Below are 22,900 nucleotides of genomic sequence, written 5' to 3' on the forward strand. Positions count from 1 at the left end.
GTACATTTACCAATGGTGATGTGAAAAGGCTTCGGTCATGATCGATGGTATTCCCCAACCGTTGATTCTTGTTTGTCATTTCTTTGATATGGCAATCTATGGTGTTGGCCGGTTGCTGCTTCCTTTCCCATCACTCAAACGCATGTGGATTGGTGCCCGGTTGATTTCAGTAGGCATCAATCTAGCCTTTAATTTGCTTCAATATTTCTTAAATCTTAACATCTTTTGTTTGAATACTTTTATGCTGATAATTTTCTATGAGTCAATACAGAGAGCATCTGGACTCATTTTTCTCCCTATTATCAAGGCAGAAGGGGTTAGGCAGATGTTACCTGCGACTGTTCTAGCATATTATAGGGCTCCTCCTGAAGTGAAGTTGCAACCACAAAAGCAGAAAAAGCTCAAGATTATGCGACCTCCAGCAGTAATCTAGTCGTGGGTGCTTGCAAGTTTTTTAGCATTGTCCATTGTCCAACCTGTATCAAGAGATTAGTCCAATTGTAACATCTTTTTTGGTCCTAAGTTTTTCTTCCCTTTTCCCCTCTCATTTCAGTGATGACATTTATAAATTCCAAAAAATGAATTAAAATCCTACTCCTGCCTTCTACATAGCGCACGATAGCGTGTTTAGCTAACGTACGCCCTCGCCGGCATGGGCAGGGGACGGCCAAAAAAGAGCAAAAACAAAATTCAACTATCTGAGTGGAAAAAGTAGGGAAAGAAAATCGACGTCCATTAGTGATAGAATCAACAGACATTGGAGGGATTTTTGATGACCGAAAGCAAATTAGGGCTTTTACTCCAGAAGCTTCAAATCTACGGACTTAGCTGAAAATCACGCCGATAAATAACAATTCGACTGTAGAGAAGATGAAATCTGCCATGCATACTCAAGAAACCCCATCTGCTAGCAACCAAAGAACTGTTGTAATTGCAGATACCTCGGCAGATGCTATGGTCGCCATTACCCAGAGCATTGGGGCTAAAGAGAGCATGCCGAGCAATCAGAATGATGTTATAATAACTCCAAAGTGTAGTAATCGGAGGAATATTGCGGGTGAAGGAACATCGTAGAACGCTAAGGTGACCACATCGTTAAACATAGGGGTTAAAGGGGACAACTCGATTAATCAGAGCGTTATAGGGGTGGCGAACAATCGAAAAACTGTTGTTGATTAGGAAAAGATGTTAGAAGCAACAAAAACTACTAAACTGATTGAACTCCTCACGGGGAACCCGACTACTAAGGACCTGAAATGGGAAAGCTTATTTGCGGAGAATAGACTAGAATCTAGGGGCATGAGTTTGGCATATATTGCGCCGGTGATACCGGAAGGTGAGAAGATTGCTAAACTTAACCAGTTGGAGCTGGAAAAAGGATCAGTGAAGTGGAAGCAGACCGTGATCTTGTATGTTATAGGTGCTACTCCATCTATAGGTGCACTGAAAAGGTACATAGGTAAGCAATGGAACTTTGCTGCAAAACCGAAGATCTATTTCCATAATGATGGATATTATGTTGTGAAGTTTAACACCTTGGAAGACAAAGATGAAGTCTTATACTCAGGTCCTCATACAATAAATAACAAGGCAATTATAATTAAGCCATGGGAAGCAAATTTTTATTTCAATGAGGAAGTTTTGAGAATGATTCCATTGTGGGTGCAGTTTCCAAACTTGTCGTTAAACTATTGGGAAATGGAAACACTTAGTATGATCCGTAGTGTACTGGGAAATCCTATTTACACGGATGAATGCATAACAAAGGTTGAGAGGATCTCATTTGCTAGAGTTCTAGTGGAAATGGATGTAACAGTGCCCCTACCTCATGCGATCAAAGTACAGGACCCAACTGGAAGAATATTTGAAGAAGAAGTTTGGTTTGACCGGATGCAAGAATATTGTGATACATGTCTCCAAGTAGGACATAATTGCAATACAATTCATAGGAAACAGATCCATGATCAGAAGAATAAGCACAAAGAGGAAAATGTTAAGAAGGTGATACATAAGCAGGAATGGAAAGCTAAACCGGGGATTGCACTTGTCATACAAAGTGATAATGGGGGTGGCAGTGAGGGGGCAGCCAAGAAAGGAAATCAGACAAATATGGTTGAAACTCAAAGAAAACAGAGTGGTAATCAACATGAGGCAACTAAAGGAGTAAATTCAACACTAGAGAGTGCTATCAAGAATGGTGAACAGTGGACTGCGGATAAGTGAGGAAGTCAAGCAGTGAATGAAGCCCAAACATCAAAGGAAAATGCCTGGTTACATGATAGAAGTAAAGCAGCTTCAAAAAACTGTGCAAGTCCTAAAACAGATATTGTTATTGACACTGATAATGGCTTTAGTCCTTTGGTGATTCAAGATATACCAAAGTACCAGGCCATTACAGTGCAAGATGGGGGACAATGTGGACAGAAGTTGGATGAGGGGGTACCTCAAGTTATTCATTATCTACATGAAGCTTGTAACTTGGAACGTAAGGGGGATGAATAAGTTGTATAAACAGAAGGAACTAAAGTATTTCATTATTGAAAATAAAATTGATATGCTTACTATTTTGGAAAATAGGGTAAAGGAACAAAAGGCTGAAAGTATCATTGGAAAAATTGCTAAAGGATGGGCATGGCATGCGAACTACCACTACAGTAATAGAGGCAGGATATGGGTAATGTGGGATATTGATAAGATCGACTTCCAACTGATATCCATGACAGATCAAATTATACATGGATATGTGAAAAGCTTAACTATGATGAGTGATTTTTATAATACTGTTGTATATGGGTTACATACAGTGCAAGATAGAAGAGGTTTGTGGATGTAATTGAGGGATTTGGCAAATGGTATTCAAAATCCCTGGCTTATCATGGGAGATTTCAACACAATCTTGCGACCAGAGGATAGAATCTACGGCAATGCAGTAGTAGAGTCTGAAACCAGGGATTTTAATGACTTTATTCTAGATATTGGGGGTGTGTGAACTGAGAACCTTTGGCAGAGAATTCACTTGCAAATGTAAAAAATAGAGCTGCACATAATCAGATTAAAAAGTTAAAGAACTCTTCTAGGCAGTGGATTCAGAATGAAGGTGAAATTGCAGAGGAGAGTATATGCTTCTACAAAGGTCTACTTGGGACAACCACAACACAGTTACCTGCTATTAGCCTAGAGATATGTAGGAGAGGCCAAGTTTTATCCAGAAGTCAACAACTATTCCTGATTGAACCAGTAACACATGAAGAAATTTACCAAGCTCCGCAGGATATAGATGATATGAAAGCGCCAAGAGGGGATGGCTTCAATGCTCTATTTTTTTAAAAAGCTTGGTCTGTGATAGGTGATGACATTACTATTGTTGTATTACATTTCTTTGAAACATTCGTCAGGTATAAGCCAATTAACTGCACTTCAGTGACCCTAATTCCTAAAGTGAAGAATCCTTCTTCAATAAAGGAAGTTAGGCCTATTTCTTGTTCCTCGGTCTTATACAAGATAATTTTCAAGATACTAACTATTAGATTGCAGAGTGTGATGGATGAACTTATTGATAATAGCCAATCAACTTTTGTCCCTGTAAGAGTGATACGTGACAATATAATTCTAAGTCATGAATTGGTTAAAGGATACGACAGAAAAGGGATATCTCCAAGGCGTATGCTAAAAGTGGCTATGCAAAAGACATATGACTCACTGGAATGGCCTTTTATTGAATAGGTATTAATACATATGAATTTCCCGAACAAGTTCATAAAATGGGTCATGACATGCCTGAAGTCAGTGTTTTATTCAATTGGCATCAATGGCTGACCTACCGAACCGTTTGCAGCTAGAAAATGATTGAGGCAGGGAGACCCTATGTCTCCATTCCTGTTTGTTCTTGCTATGGACTACTTCTCCAGGATATTGAAAAGATTAGATGAGCAACCTAACTTCAACTATCACCCAAGATGCACAAAATTGAGCTGATTCAGCTAGCTTTTGCAGATGACCTACTACTCTTTTGTAGGAGTGGCTTAATATCAGTGCAAAAGCTTTATAATTGTTTTCAAGAGTTCTCTCAGGTTTCAGGTTTGGTAGCAAATAAAGAGAAGAGTTCTATCTACTTTTGAGGGATGAGAGATGAAGGACAGCGGGTTATACTGGCGATACTTGGCTTTTCTAGAGGGAAGATCAGCAGGGGCGAAGCTACTTGCAACCAAGGGTGGTCAACTGACCACCCTTTGCCGGAAAATTATACTCCGTATAAGGTAAAATATTACTTATTATTGATTAAAAATAGACTTTGAACACCCTTACATAGCCCACTAGCAAAGGTTTGAACACCCTTGTTGAATTTCCTGGCTTCGCCACTAGGGAGATGCCATTCAAATACTTGGGAGTACCGCTTAGCACAAAAAGACTTTCATTTTGCCAATGTCAACCACTAATTGAAAAAATGTTGGGAAGGATTACAAGCTGGACAACAAAGTTTCTATCTTTTTAGGCAGAGTTCAGTTGATCAAGAATGTACTTTTCTCAATCCAGATTTATTGGTCACAAATATTTGCTTACTATGGTGATAAAGCTTATTGAAGCGACATGTAGGCGATTCTTATGGACTGGAGGTGTGGAGATGACAAAAAAAAAACAGTGCTTGCTTGGGAGAAAGTATGTTATCCTACTAGTGCTGGTGGTCTTAATATCCATGATATAGTTATATGGAACAAGACAGCTATTAGTAAATTGCTATGGAACATGAGTTCTAAGAATAAAAAAATTATGGGTTAAGTGGGTTCACACTTATTACATCAAGGGAGGCAAAATTTGGGAAACTACAGCTAAGCAAGCCTCTTGGGAGTGCAGTCACCTTCAGCAATTTGGGATTATAGAAGAAGATTTACAATGTATGGAAACCTTCCCCATTAAGAAGATATATGCTGATGAGAGGTGATTTTCCTAAAGTGCAGTGGAGGAAAATAGTCTGCAATAATCTTGGATCTCTAAAATGGGTATTCATCTTAAGACTGGAAGCTCTTGGTAGATTGCCCACCAAAGATAGGTTGATGCATTGGGGGGTTGTTGATAATCAAACATGTCCTATGTGTGCTTCTCAATTAGAAAGTATATCCCACCTCTTTTTCCAATGTGATGTATGTGCACTGGTGTGGAACAAGCTCTTGCAATGGCAAAGAATTGATAGAACAACTATAATTTGGTCATATGAGTTGAGATGGGCTGAAGGTAATGCAAAAGGAAGAAGTTCAAGTGCGGAGATCTTTACAATGACTTTGGCTGCATGTGTTTATCACTTTTGGATTGAGAGAAATCAGAGAGTCTTCCAGAATAAACAAGTTGATCCTAAGAGCATCATCAGAAGAATTATACAGGAAATCTTAAGGAGCTTGAAAATCTAAATTTTTATCCTGTATAATATAGTCTGTCTTGTTAGTAACTTTGGAAAGTAGATGTTAGTTGTGAGAAGTATATCCTGCAGTTGCCTATCTGTAGCTTTTTTCTTTGTATTGACTGTACAATGCCTTTGGTAATAAAATCTTATTTACCAAAAAAAAATGAATTAGACTTCTGCGTTTTTAGATCACCCCAATAAAACTACGTGTTTACATAAGCCAAGTTATAGGTTCAACCAAGAAAAATAAGATTAATGTTATTCTTTAGCATTAAACCAATCATTTGGTAAGTACATCATAAGTCGTAACAGGGGCGGACCCACATGGAGTCAACGAGGTTCATATGAATCCGCTTCCTCGCTTCGTAAAAAAATAACACTATATATATTTATATCTTCTCTTTCTCCGAAGATATTTTGTTATAAAATGTATTTTGAACCCACATACACACAAGTCTTCTTTTTTCTCTCTCTATTTTTAGACTAGGAAAGCTTTTTTATATATACACAATTAGAGAAAGAGACTACACCGTTTTACTTCTTTGCCTTAATTAGTTTGTGATTAGATTTTTATTACTAATCTATAATTATTACTTTTTTTAACAATTTGTGACTTTCAGTAAATAAATTGGATGCCTTCTTAGTTAATTAGTTTATGTTGAGCCGTTATAATTCTATTCCATTAACTTTGTTTCTCAAATTTCCATCAATTTGTGTTTACATATTATTCTTAGTGACTTAAATTGTTCTTGGCCAATTAATCTAAGTTTTAATTTATTTACAAGGAAAGTATCACGAGCCTAATTAAATTTGAGTTTAGTTTAATTCTTGTTTGTGATTCTTGGGTCCGCCACTGAATCGTAATGAGATAAAGTATTGAATATTGCACGATGTAGGCGTAATCTTCTACCATATGTTAAACTTCTACATGTATAACATTCTAATACATTGTGCTGGAGTTGGTATTGTTGCTGGAACTACGACATTTTCTCTCGAGTGTATACCACTTCCTGCATTAATTAATTGATCAAACACCCCTTAACAAATTGTTAACGCAGGGACGTAACATCAAATCAAACAAGGACGAAAATTCCTATCAGGAAAAGCACTCACACGCATCAGTCAAAATGATTATGATTTCCTTTTTTGCTCAATAGTCAAGATCTCATGCCTTTTCATGTTCATTAGGTAAGAAGCCCACTTCATATTTTCAAAAATCGTTGACAAAGCTCAAATAACGAGTAACAGAAAAACTCATATTTTAGGTTACATAAATTGAACTCCAGGGCAAAGTACTGAAGTTTTAAGTTAGAAAAACTGATCTCCATATTAATATTCTGGAGTTCGAAAAGCTGAAAGATAAGAAGCGGATCTCTGTCGATTTTGAAGTTGGGCGTTTTTGTCCAAATATTATTTCCGCATAGAAAAGTGGTTAAATTTGAATTAATGTTGAGATTGTGATTTATTTTCAATTAGCAATGATAAAATAGGCTATTTATGAATTTCATCCTTTAAGTTTTATACGGTGATGATTAAACATATGTAATTGAGTAATCTGTCAAATTATACTAACATGTAAATGCATTTCACACCGTCCATATAAAAGAAGCTCAATTGTTTTAAGCTACTTATGTGTCACAAAAAAGCTCAATTGTTTTAACTTTTAAGCAAACAAAAGAAGAAGAAAAAAGCAATTACAAAGCTATAATTGGTGATAGTAGTTATCTGGTCTGGAAGTTTGTTTCCCGACTAACAAAGTGACAATATATTTGAGAATATATAATTAGGAGTAGTTACTTAAGAGAACAAAAGATGCTTCTGTTACTTTGCCTTTATCTTGAAACATTTATCGTATTAAGGTAGAGTTTGGCTTACTAGCTAAAAATAAAAATATTGTAATATGCATTCTAAATTTAACGGACATTAGCTGTGTAATTTGATGCACGACAATGAATTGAACATAAATAAAATTTGAAAATATTTGGTTTGAGTTACTACAACCTGATTTTGTAAGATTTGTGGATTAGAAGTAGATATGAATATGTAAATCTGTTTAGTAAAAGCTTTTTTTTAATTAGTTAGAACACCTCGTAGTTATTTTATTAATTGATCTTATTAGGCTTAATTCAGAGATGGAAGTTTAGATCAATATGTTTAAAACCATGTATGTTGTTTCGTACAAATTCAATACCATTAAATTTACACACTTGAGGTTTAGTTTCAATTTCAGAAAAGAAATAGTAATCGATGTAAATAGATATGCCATAATATATCAAGATCTTTTTGATATAATAATTGTTTGAAACTAAAGACATGTTATCTATTTTACAGCTAATAACAATCATTCAATCGATCAATTGACTATGCTTTAGTCATAAGTTAGTTGGAGCAAACACGTGGTTGACACGATAAACATAACATGACACTATAATTAATTAGTAACAAATTCTTTTTCTCAATATTCATTTATTATAATAGGATAAAAACATGCCCTTGATATAAGGGTGGTAAGTGGGCCGGTCCCGGGCCTAAACGTGCCAAATGAGCCGGTCCAAACGGTCCCGGTCCCAAATTAAACGGGCTAAACGGTCCCGGGCTAAGTGGTCTTTTTGTAGGGACCGGGACCGTTTGGTCCCGAGCTAAACGGTCCCGGCCCGCGGGCTAAATGGGCTAAGTGGGCCTAACGGATTTTTAAAAAAAAAATTAAATAGATATTAGAGACAAAAGGATGTTAAAAAACATATCTAAGGCAATGCTTTATAAATTTTATTATAGAATTGTGACCTAAATTTTATTTAATATTCTAAATTTTAATATTCAATATTTAATTACGAATATAGCTTATATATATATATATATACACTATACTATACTATATATACATCTTATATCGAATATAACTTTTTTATATATATATATATATATATATATATATATATATATATATAAAATTTATAGTCGTTGGGACCGTTTGGCCCGCTAAGGGACCGGTCTGGTCCCGGGCCGGTCCCTGACAGGCTAAATGGTCCCGGGCCTGGCGGGCCCAAAGTATAGGACCGGCCCACGAGACCGGCCCTGGCCCACTAAAATCGGGCCAAACGGTACTGGCCGGTTTAGCCCGTTTGGCCCGGGGTCCCGGGTCTGGACCGGCCCACTTGCCACCCTTACCTTGATATATAAAAGAATGAGAATAAAAACAATGCTTAGTTGTTCGATTCCATTTATTTTGCGGCATATGCCTTTTTCGTCTAATCCCAAAATAATATTAGTATATTTTTATATTTAAAAATAATTTAATTTTAAATTTATTATTTTACGTTAATGACATAATTTTATAACACTTAAATGTCATGACAATTTTGAAATCACAAATGTTTTCCAAAAAAAAAAATATTTTACTCATAGTCGTTTACATGATTTCTTAAACTAAAAATAGATGGTAGATGTATAATATATATATGCATAATTCATATATAATATATGTATAACTATGTATATCGAATAAAAAAATATAAATATTGAATATGACCGGCTATTTGTATAACAATCTCCAAAAAAAACAAACTCTAAAATTTCGTGCACAATCAAGGACGAACGGAGTACACAAATATGCTAATGAACGGTGATAGGGTTCCCATTGCATGTAAAGGAATTCCCATGCACAGAGACGCTTAAGTAATATTCTAAACTACATGAATATGATACGTAGAGGTAAAGTCAGAATTTTAATTTTATAAGTTTTAGATTTTAGAATGATAACTTTAAATACTAATTAATGATTGAGTTCTAAATTTAATATTTATATATATTTAATGAATTTTTAATACAAATATATTGTTTGAGAAAAAATAACTGTATAAATGAATTTTTTTCGGATAACTTTAAAGATAATTTATATATTTTCCCTCTTTTAAATTGAAGTATTGACGAACACACTAGACACTACGACCTAAGAAAGTGAACCTTCAATGGAAGGCCACCATTAGTTTCACACCGTGAATTTCTATGACCAGTGACGGAGCCAAAATTTTTATCAAGGATATCAAAATATAAAAAACTAAATATACTGAAAAGTTTAGGGAGTCAACGTATAATAAAACAGAAAAATTAATCTAGCAATACAATATAATTTTTTCCAGCGAAGGGTGTCTGGTTCACTGCCTACAACCTTCGCATTTGAGGATGGATAGTTACGTGCATTTATTCTCGTCTTCTCGTCGACATGATAATAACATGATTTAACAATAAACATAATTTAAATTTGTCAAATTTTATTGGGCCCTCACCAATGGATGGATAGGAATATAATTCAAACTAGCAATTAGTTCTTCTTTGATTATGAAGTTCGACAAAGTTATTTTTGTGCTAAGATTTCATTGGTATTCCTTGCATGTAATCTTAGGTGATGACGCCGCAAATCTCAGCAAGAGTATTGCAATCTTAAAAAAGAATTGTACATAACTTACATCTTATGCAAATTAACACATTAGTTAAAAATTGCGAAGCAACATTTTATTGATGTGTCATAATTTTTATTTATTCTATTTCAAAAAGAATATTATACATTCTTATTTAAAATAACTCAATTTTAAATTTTTAATATTTTTACTGAGATTTTTTATAATAACAAGATAGTTAATAATTTATTTTCTAAAAAAAATCGTACACTTTCAATCTATTACCACCACAAAAATTAAAATAGAGAAAGTGTAGGATAGAACTAAAATCAAGAACTTCTAATGTGAACAAAATTCCAATAGAATTTCCTTTGCTTAAAAGTTGTATACACCAATCAAAGTGGGACAATGACAGTTAGGTCGGTATTCCAACCTTCTGGACTCTGAACCGTCATAGTTCTTTCACTCCACGTGGCACTTCCATCGGGCCCGCAAAATCTACATTCTCATCACGTAAATCATACTATTATACAAAACAAATTATATAAAAAAAAGCTCTACCCTAAAAAGAGTAAAGACTAAATAGTCAAAGATAGTCACTCTCAACCGACGCGCCTCCTGAAAACAGTAGAATGGAACATAAGCGACGCGCCTCCGATTCTACTCCACTACTTTCTTCCTCAAAATTTAAGCAGCTCACCTTTTTCTGTCCCACAAAGTAAAAGCAATTGGAAACTTCAAAAGCAATAGTTTATCTTTCTGTACACTTCTTTCTCTCTGGCAAGTGAAAAGCAATTACTCTTTTCTTGCTTTAAGCGATTCGTTTGCTGAAATCTGAGATTATTCCTTCACTTTCAGGTGATTCTCCTATCATTAGTTTTATGATTTCTGCAATTCGTTTTTCTTCTTTTCTTAATTCAATCGTATTCTTGTCTAAAGTTTCTCCATCAACGTTTTTGTTAGTTTTGTCCATAGTTTGTATACTGAATTTTGGTTGTGTACATTGCTGTTACTTAAGTTTATTACCTCTTAATTGATTCCTGGCAATTGCCATTATTTTATACAATTTGACTTCCACCCAAATTGACTGTTGTGAACAAAATATAATAGGGGTTCCCGAGGAACAGTTCAATTGTCAACAGATCACAATTTTTTTGGATGAGTTGACGGGTGTCTGGGCCAGATTACGCACACCTAGACTATTTCACCGAGTACCTGCTAACTCATACCAACACAATACGGGTAACTCTGCCCGCCGAGGCTTGGGCAGATGGAAAAATTAGAGACCTCGCGTCTCACCCCACTTAATTGACCATTTGACCGCACCCAAGCGGTCAAGACGTCACAATTGGAATCATGAGTTAGAATCTCATGCCCTTATGTTTAGTATTTCCCAATTGGGCGTTCACTACAAGATTGATGTGCGCATGCATGCGAGGCCTTCCTTTTGAAGCTGTGGCTCGTAAATGATACCTTATGCAGTTATGCTAGTGTAGCTGTTGCGATTATATTTAATGTAACTTTTAGCATAGTTCATTAAACAAGTTTAGGATACATTAGAGTTATAAACTTTAGTGTGGTGTACAATTTCTCATTTGGTTATTACCAGACAGTTTGGTGATCGAAGAGGGACATCTTTTTGCTGGTTTTGGAGGATGTATTTTCTTCGCGTCACATGACTAATGCTTAAACTTATGGGAAGTGATTATCTCTAGTCCTATCATATTTGTGAAAAAATAAACATTTCCAATATACACTTGTTTTTGCAGTTCGTGGACTGCAAACACAACTTTTCTTTGGCTACTGGATGTTTTCCAGTGATTTTGCTGGCTTATTTGGAAGACGGGGATGAAGCTATATGCTCTTTTGACTTCTGCTGGAGTCAATATTGCAGTCTGTGTGGTGCTGTTCTTTTTGTATTCCTTATTGAGGAAACAACCAACTTTTGTGAATGTCTACTTTGGCCAGAGATTTGCTCCTCATGTACGAACAAGACACCTCGGTACCTTTTGCTTTAACCGATTTGTTCCTTCTCCTAGTTGGATCTTGAAGGCATGGGAAGCATCTGATGAAGAGATAGTTGCTGCCGGGGGCTTGGATGCACTAGTGTTGGTGCGAATGATTGTTTTCAGGTGAAAGCTGAACTTTCCTCATTGTATTAATTACTTCCTCTTCTGTTTTTGCTGAAAAAAGTCAATTTAATGCCTGAAATTCAGAGTTGGCAACATTTTTTTCCCTCAAGTTCGTTCACGTTCCTACTGAAATTTATTGTTTTTTGTGGAATATTTCATCAAGCTGAGGAATCCACTGAAAAGGTGTTTACTTATTGGGGAAAATATTATTGCTTGTTTGCATGGCCTGACCTTAAAATAGACATTGCTCTCATTATAAAGGTGGACAACTTGATTTCATTATACTAGCTTTAATAGATATGCTCAAATGGTGTGCTTTTCCCAGTAAGGATGTATAGCATGTGTCAGATGGTAAATTTGTTAGTTGACAGTATACTGCATGCCTGTCTTTGTTCCTCCTTTTTCAGGTCAATGTACCATTAGTCTTATAAGTGTACTTACCTTTTCCTGCTCTTATTGTGGACAGTTTCCGAATATTCTCCATTGCAGCTATTCTGGGCCTTTTCCTGGTGCTGCCTCTTAATTATTTTGGTCAAGATATTCGACGTCAGCAAATTCCAGCTGAGTCATTGGAGGTATTCACTATTGTGAATGTTGAGGCAGGGTCAAGATGGTATGAAACATGTATAAGTATGCTGCTAATTATTTTAATGTGATAATTAATCTATTCCATGTACAGATGCATAGTACAAGTGGTGGTTTTGTTTCATATGAAGAAATGACAATAGAAAGCTTTTGTCTTTGTTTAGTGTCCAAAATTCTGCAATGCCAAGCTTTACCCAAAAAAAAACAAAAAGCAAATGCTAAGTTTAGCCTTCTCTGCATTTTGCATCTGAAATTAGTATTACCCAGTAGAGAGGAACTATTATAGAAGAGAGCGACTTGCACGTTTACCAATTCCGATGTTCGCAGAAAATGTGTTAATGACGATGACATTATCTCCTGATTCATGAGTTTCTTTTCTCTTCAGGTTCTGGGTGCACTGCCTTGCACTGTATATTATATCCTGCTCTGCTTGTCTTCTTCTTTACTTTGTAAGAATTTATTGCGATTTCCAAATTATCTGCTTTTCTTTTGAACTTGTGTTTATTTTGTACTAGGTACTTCGTACTACGCTATGGATGTGTTTATTTTGTACTAGATACTTCGTACTATGCTATGGCAGTTTTTTTCTTAAAAATTTTGCTGCTTGCTTTTAGGAGTACAAAAGTATCTCAAGGAAGCGGCTGGCGTACTTCACTTCATCACTTCGCCATCCAAGTTACTTCACAGTTCTGGTCCGTGCTATCCCAAAGTCTCAGAAAGAATCATACAGTCATACAGTGGAAAAATTCTTCACGAATTACTACGCATCAAGTTATTTATCTCATCAAATTGTTTATCGCTCTGGCCCTGTTCAGAAACTGCTGGTAAGAATAAGGCACTTTTTATTGTGGTCTAACTAAGAAAGCATTTCGGATGGTGACCTCAAGTCCTAATATCCAAGCTTACCTCTTGAATCTTGTGTTACTCTACCATTGTGGTCAATCTTAAGGTTCTTTGGTTAGTGCGAATTGGTCCCATTTGTTTTGAAAACAAGGTGAATGTTTTTGGCCAATTCTTTTTTTTTTTTTATAAATTTTTTAAGGTGTGTTTGTTTGGCAGTTTTTGCTTAAAGGAAAAAAAAGTTAGTAGCATTTTTCTCAACACTTTTGAAACTGAAATTTTTGCTAAGTTTTTAGAAAATTTGAAAAAACGCCTAGTTTTAAACAAGCGGGATTCAATGGACCTAAGTGAAAAGTAATACTCGAGCAGCACGCCCACCTCACCTCCCTCTCTGTTCTTCTTCTTTGTGTTTTTATAAACCATTTTGATATATCCTATAAGAAGTTAAAAAAAATATCTACATGAGCTAAAGATAACAGTTGGTTTTTTCTTGATCTACGCTTCTGCTTACGCTAGTGTTTTGATATTTATCTTCTTGGTTGGGCTTTTTCTTTGCTCCTTTGCTTTTCTCTTTCTTTGGTGGTTAATGTGCCATAGATTATATGACAACAGACTGATGCAGAGGAGGTGTTCAAGATGCTTAAAACAGCCCCGGAAGAACTTTGTCCTGGATCAAATTTAATGAGATGTGGCCTTTGTGGAGGAACAAATCACTCTTTCAAGATGCTTCCTGCTGAGCGTGTTAGTGATAAAGGAAGAGATGATTCTGACGATTCAGATTTGAGAAAAAAGGTCACATCTGTCCACATTATATTCCATAATTCATATGTTAGGCTATCTTCCATGCGCATATCCTTTATTGCATAGAAGATTATGTCTTCATGAAGTTTTTAGCACATTTTGTTGCTCAGCTTCTCTTCAGTCTGTTGACATAAGTTCACTGCTTTTATACTCTCTGCCTACCATATTGTACTCTGTGGTTTACTTTCACAAAATATTTATGGTTGGTGTCGTGTGTGTATGTGTGTGTGTGTATATATCAATGAATGTAAAGAGAAAAACTGTGGCCACATCTTTTATTTTGCTTAATTTGAATTTTGGGGCTGACTGTTGGTTCTTGGTAGCATAATTGAGAAGGAAGTAAAGAAAATGGTAGGATGATAATATTAGTAACGGACCTTGCAAATAAACATATGGAGTGGCCATGACGGACAAATTTGATACAAAGAGAGTGTTGATTGCTGTCTTTTGGCTTTTAGGTAGAAGTGCTCATTCTAGAAGTTCTCAATGTATTCCTTCCTTGGAGGTTTAGCCAGTGTTGTCAAAGGCGCGCTTAAAGCGCGCTTAAGCCCTAAAGCGAGGCTCAAAACAGGTTGAGCGCTTCGTCTCGCTTTGTGGGCGCTTTAGTATCGCATCAAGGCTCTTAGGCATACTTTTACTTGCCAATGAGTGTAATCTTGAAAAGGCATCATTAAACAATTGATATTTCACTTTATAGTAAATATTTTCCAATTTCTTTACCCGTATATTTGTTATTCATGCTTATAATTATTAGTCTTAGACTACATATACATATTTTTATTTTTTCTCCAGTTGCGCTTTTTTTCATTAAAGCCCACGCTTTATTTGCGCTTAAAGCCCCAACAGACCTTAGAGCTTTTTTGCGCTTTTCGCCTTTGATAACACTGGGTTTAGTGAGTAAACAAAATACTATCTTCTAACTGCCACTATCTCTAACCGAGTGCAAAACTACTCTGGATCCTTTTTCTTCTCCTCTTTTTTTTTTTCGTTTGTAGCTTTGGATCTCCTATGTTAGGATGACTGAATACTGCTACTTGCTTGGAATAAGCTGGATCATATTATCTACGCAACATATAAAGTATTTAAGGAACAAAAAAAAGATTTTAGGTAGTGGGTTGAGAATTTCACTTCTGTACATTTTCTGCCATGCAAGATGCAAGTTTGTGGACGTTTTAGTTGTGCTTGTATAACCATAGTTGTATCTTTGTCTTTTTCTCCCGCTCATTTTTTCTCTCTGTCTCAGATAACTCTCAATGCCTTTAGATTATTTCGCATGATTCTGCTGCAATCAAGCTAGAAATGTGACGAAAATTCTATGTTTTTAATGCTAATGACGGAGAAAATGTAATCTAGGTTCCTTTCTGTTTCCCATTCTCATAAAGCACTCAACTTTCTAGAACTTTTGCTTAACTTTGTCAAGTGTGTTCATACTGCATGATCCAGCAGTCAAGATTTCCGTTGTCATCTGTTTTTGCAAATAATAAGCATATTCTATATGCTCGTTATGAATTATGTTGCCTGTGAGTAGGTTGCACTGAAACCTGGCCAAAGGATGGTAACTTTTTATTATGATTTTGCCGCTGCATACCTATGGACAAAGTTTCTCTTCAATACTGTGTATCCATCATTACCTCTTTGGTACTTTGTGAAAGTAATTTTATCTGAAATTTTATGTTGTGTACAATTGACTTTTAAAAATTTGGCATGCAGCATGATGAATATAAGCTCCATGAGTTGGTGAATAATAATTAGTAAGAACTAACTTGTCGCAGGCTATTGCTCCAAAGTTTAAATGCTTAAAAAGTTCATGAAATTCCATCCTCTGTGAGAATCACCACATTGGTTGAGGGTATATGGTGTTGTCTTCTTATATGATCTTAGGCAATCCTCACTATATGAGCTACCTTTGAGGTTGAGTTAGGCCCATTATCCATTTTCTTAACATGGTATTAGTCTATTAGACTAGAGTCATCCTATACTTGGTTTACCTAATGTTAAGCCCTCATGTTATGTTGTCCTCACTCCAGATGTCAAGTCTTGGGTGTGCGAGGGGGTGTTAGACTCCCACATTGGTTGAGGGTATGGGCTGTCTCCTTATACAGTTTTCGGCAATCTTCACCTTGCGGGCTAACTTTTGGGCCTTAGCTAGGCTCAATATCCATCCTCTTAACACACTAATATTTCACTTCAATGACAGAGACGACATTTAGTTGCTTATGTAACTGAGTATGTGTACGTATTCCTGCTGGCTTTTATTGGTGATTTGCTTTCTTGTGCTCAACCCTTTTTTCCAAGAAATTGGGGTAGTTGCATCTTTGAAACTATTGTTAGCCAATACAAGAGGTGAACTGAAGTATATAAAATTTTCTTGCAGGAGTCTGCAGCTGCTTTAGTTTTTTTCAGGAATCGGTATGCTGCTTTAGTTGCTTCTCAAGGTCTTCAATCTAAGAATCCCATGTCATGGGTTACGGATCTTGCTCCAGAACCAGATGATATGTACTGGTCAAACATCTGTGTTCCTTACAGACTCCTTTGGATTCGTAGAGTTGCGCTCCTAGTGGCCTCTATACTTTTTGTGGCATTTTTCCTTGTGCCCGTTTCACTAACACAAAGTCTTGTTCATCTCGACAAGCTGCAAAAGACATTTCCATTTCTTAAAGGAATTTTAAAGAGGTAATGCAGTGTTCTGTCGTCGTTTCTTTTGACCTAGTATCTTGACTTGTACATGGAGTACAAGTGGTATTCCATGTGTGCGCGCGCGCGCGCGTGTGTGTGTGTGTGAGAGAGAGAGAGAGAGAGAGAGAGAGGAAGGGAGAGAGAGAGAGGGAGAGAGAGAGGGAGAGGGAGAGGGAGAGAGAGAGAGAGAGAGAGAGAGAGAGAGAGGGAGGGAGGGAGGGAGGGAGGGAGGGAGGGAGTGTGCATGTAGATAGCTTATGGGCATTATATCAATAAAGTCTGGCTGCACGATTTCAAGACCTAATTTGTTTGAGAGGATGATGCTGGAACTTTTACCTTCTTCCTTTGTATTATGATATTTCCTGTTTGCTTTAATTAGAGCTTTTCAATTTATAAGAGGAAAACATACACGAGCAATGTAGTAATCCTTTTCCCCCTCTTTCTTGCAGGGAAGGAGTGACTCAGCTAGTCACTGGATATCTACCAAGTGTTGTATTAATTTTATTTTCCTACATTGTTCCTCCATTGATGATGCTATTTTCTAAAATGGAGGGCTCTATCTCTCGTAGTGGCAGGAAGAGGAGTGCATGCATAAAAGTTATATACTTCTTCATCTGGAATGTTTTCTTTGGTAACATTGTCTCCGGTTCTGTTATTGAGAGATTAAACAAAATCTTTAAGGATGTAAACAATCTACTTTCAACGGCTGTGCCATCAACGGTAACTGCACCCCCTCTCCGTGTGTTTACCTGCTTTCCCTCTTGGTATAACTATCTTGTTTAAATATTGATAAATAGACACCTTCTCTCTCTCTCTCTCTCTCTCTCTCTCTCTCTATATATATATATATATATATATATATATATCATTATATATTTATTTTAAGTGTTCATATTGTTTTATTTTGAGGCTTTCCTATGTGTTTAATGATAATAACTTCTTTTAGCTTTTCTGTTGGTTGATGATTGCCAGAGCTGGTCTTCTTTGTGTAGTTTCTATCTTGGTTTTAGCATTAAACTTGTGGTATGGAAATATTACATGCAAGTTGTGCAAAATTCAATTCAAGGTTATTCAGGAGTGGAAAGGGAAGGTACTAATCCTCTTAAGGAAGTATATATTAGCTTTCCCACATTGTTCGATTTGATAAAGGCAGAAAAGGGAAATATCTTCCATTTTCTGACACTGAAAATAAGAGAAGTCAAACAAAACTGCTGCTTTTCAACATTGTTTGATTTGGTATTCAACATCATTTGATTTGTAAAGGGCAGAGAAGGTAAATATTTAAAATCTGAGGTTGAATTTGATTGCAAGCCAAACAAAACAACAGCAGCATAATGATGTCTTCTAGTGCCAAATCTGCTTCTAACCTGTCTAGTTGGGGATTAGAGAACCTCTCGTACACCTACTTTTTCCCCTTCTTTTTTATAATTTCCTCAGTATCTACGTTTCCCTTAGCAATGTAAATGGACTAGTTTGTTTACCCTAGTCTTTCATCAATGATACTGGTATCGGTATAATTCATTTAATCACGTGACCACAAGAGTTGATTGATTGCATAATATGATTTTTCTTCTTGCAGGCCACCTTTTTTGTGACTTATGTTTTGACATCAGGCTGGGCAAGTCTCTCTGTTGAACTCATACAACCATTTGGTATCATCTGCAGATTGTTCTCCAGGTTTATTCTCAGAAACAGGGAACAATCATCTCATGGAACACTGACTTTTCCATACCATACAGAAGTTCCGAGGATCCTCCTATTTGGGCTTTTTGGCTTTGCATATGCCATATTGGCACCTTTAATACTCCCATTCTTGGTGGTTTATTTTTCCATTGCTTACTTTGTATATCGTAATCAGGTAAATACTTCCCATTTTGTTTAAATCTTCTTTTACATCCTCTTGTTTTTATCTCTATTAGCTCATCGTTATTTTGGTCACTGAGTCTTTAGAATGGACATTCTTGTTGGCACTAACATTTTTCTTTATCAGTATGTATGTTCTGAGAGATGTTCATTTCTTTTGAATCTGACTTTCCAAGATAAAATTTTTTGGAAAAACTAGTAAACGGTAGCTACAAGATAAAGTAGGACCTTTTGCTTTTAGAAAACCAGGACTCCTCTTTCCGCATTCTTCGTGATTCCTTTATTGTCTTCTTCTTATGTAGTTTTCAATGTGTATTCTTTTATGAATTCTAGAGGTATCAAATAAGCAGTTTGGGCCAAATATTGGTAGGTTAATACAAGTTGAGTTAATGAACATTTCACAGTCAACCTCCTTAAAGGTTACATGGTTAATTTGCACCAAACAACATGTCTTACCAACCTGCGCAATTCAAAAACACTTGCCCATTTATTTCTTCTGTGCATCTTTTGATTTGCTTCTTTTCCCCCCTTCAAAGTGACCCTTCTTGTTGCGATTTCTGCTTTTGCGCTTTTTCTGCTTCTCTTCTACTTTTTCTTCTGCCGACGGTTCTTTGATGATTCTGTTTCTCTTTTTCTTGTGTTCTCTCCTTCACTTTTTTATTCTCCAACTTTGATCTAAAAACGATTACTTGAAAGATAGAAAATGACTTAAAACAAAGCTAACCTTAAAGCAATTAAATATGAAATTAGATGCTACATTATAATTCTTTTCTATAGTTGATTAGTTCAAAACTAAAAATCAACATGTGTTATTGAAGCTATCTTTCTGTGAGCTTGTTGAAATTGCAATTTTTTGATACTTGAACCATTGAGATTGGTATTGTCATTGTTGTAGGACATTGACAGTCACACACACACACACACACACACACACACACACACACACACACACACACACACACACACACACACACACACACACACACACACATATATATATATATATATATATATATATATATATATATATATATATATATATATATATATATAAAATATGTTATTTTTGTAAATTATTCTTTTTTTTGTATTCCCTCTAAATTATAAGCTTTATTTGAAGAAGCTTATGCACTTCACTTCTCACTGCTTCTCTATTAGAACTCAAGAAGTTTCCTTTTCTGCTTATAAAAACACTGCAGTACTTGTTGAGATGAGTAAAGGGATTTATTCTCAATGTTTTTGCTGATCAGCTTGTATACCTTCCTTTTCACTGATGATATCCATGCGCTTGCATCTTTTTTCCGCTTTATAGCCTGTGGTTTGACAACGTACGGAAACTTTCAGATCCTCAATGTATATGTGACAAAATATCAAACTGGTGGAACCTATTGGCCTATTGTGCACAACACCACAATTTTCTCAATGGTGCTGATGCAAATTATAGCTTTGGCAGTCTTTGGATTTAAAAAATCTTCAACAGCATCAAGCTTCACTATTCCATTGATAATCTGTACACTCCTCTTCAATGAGTACTGCAGGCAAAGGTTTGAACCATTATTCAAGTACACTCCTGCTCAGGTATGACTAATTGTACAATCCATTTTATATGTTCCTCCATGTATGCATCTTATTTCTTGTGTGCGTTTGTACAGATCCTCATTGACATGGATAGGAAGGATGAGGAATGTGGGAGGATGATAGAGATGCATCAACAACTCACATCAGCTTATTGTCAGTTCAAATCAACTTCACCTACACCGGGTAAAGCTGTTCCTGAAAGTGACGAAGAGAACATGAGTATCCATAAGGTTCATGATGTAGAAGACATTAATCCAGGTTCAAATAGCTTAATGACTGTTGTAGGGGACACTTATATATCTGGATGTTTTTTGACACGCTTGACGCTTTGTTGCTTGCAGGGAAAAGTCCTCATTTTCCTCGATCATGTACATCTTTTGATAGTAACAGTCCTCCTCATCTTCCTTTGACATCTTTGGACATTAGAAGTCCTCATCTTCTTTCACCACGTGCGTCTTTGGAAATTAAAAGTCCTCATCTTCCATCATCATGTACGTCTTTGGAAATTAGAAGTCCTCATCTTCCTTCATCACGTACGTCTTTGGAAATTAAAAGTCCTCGTTTTCCTTCATCACGTACGTCTTTGGAAATTAAAAGCCCTTGTCTTCTTTCACCACATGCGTCTTTGGAAAATAAAAGTCCTCCGTGTCTTCCTTCATCACGTACGTCTTTGGAAATTAAAAGCCCTCGTCTTCTTTCACCACATGCGTCTTTGGAAAATAAAAGTCCTCGTATTCCTTCACCACGTGCGTCTTTGGAAAATAGAAGTCTTCATCTTCCTTCATCACGTACGTCTTTCGAAAATAAAAGTCCTCATCTTCCTTCACCACGTACGTCTTTCGAAAATAAAAGTCCTCATCTTCCTTCACCACGTAGTTCTTTGGAAATTAGAAGTCCCCGTCTTCCTTCACCACGTGAGTCTTTGGAAATTAAAAGTCCCCGTCTTCCTTCACCACATGCATCTTAGGAAACTAGAAGTCCTCGTCTTTCTTCATCATGTACGTCTTTGGAAGCAGAAGAATCATGTGCCAAGTAGATGAATATTTTCTGTGCTGAATGTGCAATCTTATGACTGTCGATTGTATGGCATGGTTGATTTGTGAAATGCCTTGAGAAGAAACTTCGTGAAATGTAGAGAAAATATTTTTCTTTGGAATATGCCATCTGAAGAGACTACTTGGAAGTGTATATAAATTCTTCGGGGGCGTCTGAAGCTGCAACACTTTAGAGGTACCTAAAGATTATTTTATATTCCTCCCTATATGTTTTTGATATTTTGTATAGATGGTTCCATGATTATGGAGACCCGTGTAAATACATAGATGTAATGGTGAACTGTTGCTTGATATGAGTATGATTTTGTTTCTTTTAAATGAAGTTGTAATATGCAATAAGAAGAATAAAATATTAGAACACATGGGAAAACAACGAGGAAATAGACCTTTATGGCTTTTTACAATGTTTAAATTAAGAAAATGTCTTTTTAAGATCTCTCACATGTAAAAATAAATAGATCTCTCATGTGTAAAAAAAAAAGAGATGAGATTGTAAAACTAAAAATAAATTTGTAATGGGTCATAAAACCATTTGATCCCAACAACGGGTGAAATATTCAAAAATAGCCACAATTTCAAAAGTAGTTAAAATTTAGCCACTTTTCATGCAAAGATAAATCTGAACAAAAGCACTATTAAAATTCGAAAATAATATTTCAGCATAATATGCTAGAGTTCTAATTTTTTATGTGTGAACTTCCAGCATAACATTCTGGAATTTTATAATGTGCTGGAGTTCCAATATTATATGCTGGAAGTTGATACACAAGTGCTTCAATCTCCAATTGTTATGCTAGAACTTTCTGTGTGCTGGAGTTCATACACAGGTGCTCCAATCTCCAGTATATTATACGGGAACTTTCCGTGTTGTAGCAAAATATTGCTTATTTTTCAACGACTTTGCAAATGATGGCTATCTTTCAATTACCAGTGCGAAAACTGGCTAGCCCGTGCTATTCTAACCAAAACAACTACTGTTGTGTTGTAATTATTTTTGGCCTGTTGGACTAGTATATGTACGCCATGTAGGGGTGTACATGTACATGTACCGGGTTGGTTCGGTTTTTATCAAAACCAAACTAACCAACTATATCGGTTTGGATTGGTTCGGTTTTGTTGGGTTTTTTGAGTTTTCAGATTTTTTTGTTACATGAATATTATTCTAATCTTACTTTGTTAAAGTTATAGATAAAGTTTTGATAAGTGAATATATGTTTAGTAAATACTGAAAAAATTGACAAACATATGATATATTACAATATTCTAATGGGAGAATTTTTTTAGTAACGCGTGATAGTTATTTTCTGAGTCGTCAAATAATAATTTTCGTTAATGTACGCTTTCAAGGTTAACACATGAAAGGATCCCAAATATTTCAACATCAAAAAGAAAATATATATATATATATATATATATATATATATATATATATATATATATATATATATATATATGTCGGTTTGGTTCGGGTTTTTTTACTCAATACCAAACCAAACCTAGTCGGGATTTTTTATCGGTTTGGTTTGATTTTCGATTTGGTGCGGTTTTCCGGTTCGGTTTGAACACCCCTAATGCCAA

The 22,900-nt window shown here is 35.8% G+C and overlaps 2 protein-coding genes across 6 annotated transcripts; both read left to right on the forward strand.

Annotated features, from left to right (window-relative positions):
- The first annotated feature begins 1,185 nt into the window (after nucleotides 1–1,185).
- LOC142169765 (uncharacterized) lies at nucleotides 1,186–2,223 on the forward strand. The gene has a single exon (XM_075231670.1). It carries the CDS (start codon nucleotides 1,186–1,188, stop codon nucleotides 2,221–2,223), a length of 1,038 nt encoding a protein of 345 aa, XP_075087771.1.
- Nucleotides 2,224–10,351: 8,128 nt separating this feature from the next.
- Nucleotides 10,352–21,640, forward strand: LOC107777231 (hyperosmolality-gated Ca2+ permeable channel 2.1). 5 transcript variants are annotated; one of them, XM_075231041.1, is made up of 12 exons: nucleotides 10,352–10,650; nucleotides 11,562–11,924; nucleotides 12,391–12,537; nucleotides 12,895–12,958; nucleotides 13,124–13,333; nucleotides 13,962–14,141; nucleotides 16,525–16,823; nucleotides 17,276–17,546; nucleotides 18,406–18,684; nucleotides 20,034–20,267; nucleotides 20,342–20,525; nucleotides 20,609–21,640. In XM_075231041.1, the coding sequence occupies exons 2-12, from the start codon at nucleotides 11,641–11,643 to the stop codon at nucleotides 21,232–21,234; spliced, it is 2,778 nt and encodes a 925-aa protein (XP_075087142.1). In that variant the 5' UTR covers nucleotides 10,352–10,650; nucleotides 11,562–11,640; the 3' UTR covers nucleotides 21,235–21,640. The 5 variants fall into 5 exon arrangements, with proteins under 5 accessions (XP_075087142.1, XP_075087145.1, XP_075087143.1 ...); XM_075231044.1 differs by having other exon boundaries at nucleotides 10,366–10,650; nucleotides 11,832–11,924; XM_075231042.1 differs by having other exon boundaries at nucleotides 10,401–10,650; nucleotides 10,903–11,924.
- Nucleotides 21,641–22,900: the final 1,260 nt, after the last annotated feature.

Source organism: Nicotiana tabacum, chromosome 15, assembly GCF_000715075.1.
Source record: "Nicotiana tabacum cultivar K326 chromosome 15, ASM71507v2, whole genome shotgun sequence".
Taxonomy (NCBI): domain Eukaryota; kingdom Viridiplantae; phylum Streptophyta; class Magnoliopsida; order Solanales; family Solanaceae; genus Nicotiana; species Nicotiana tabacum.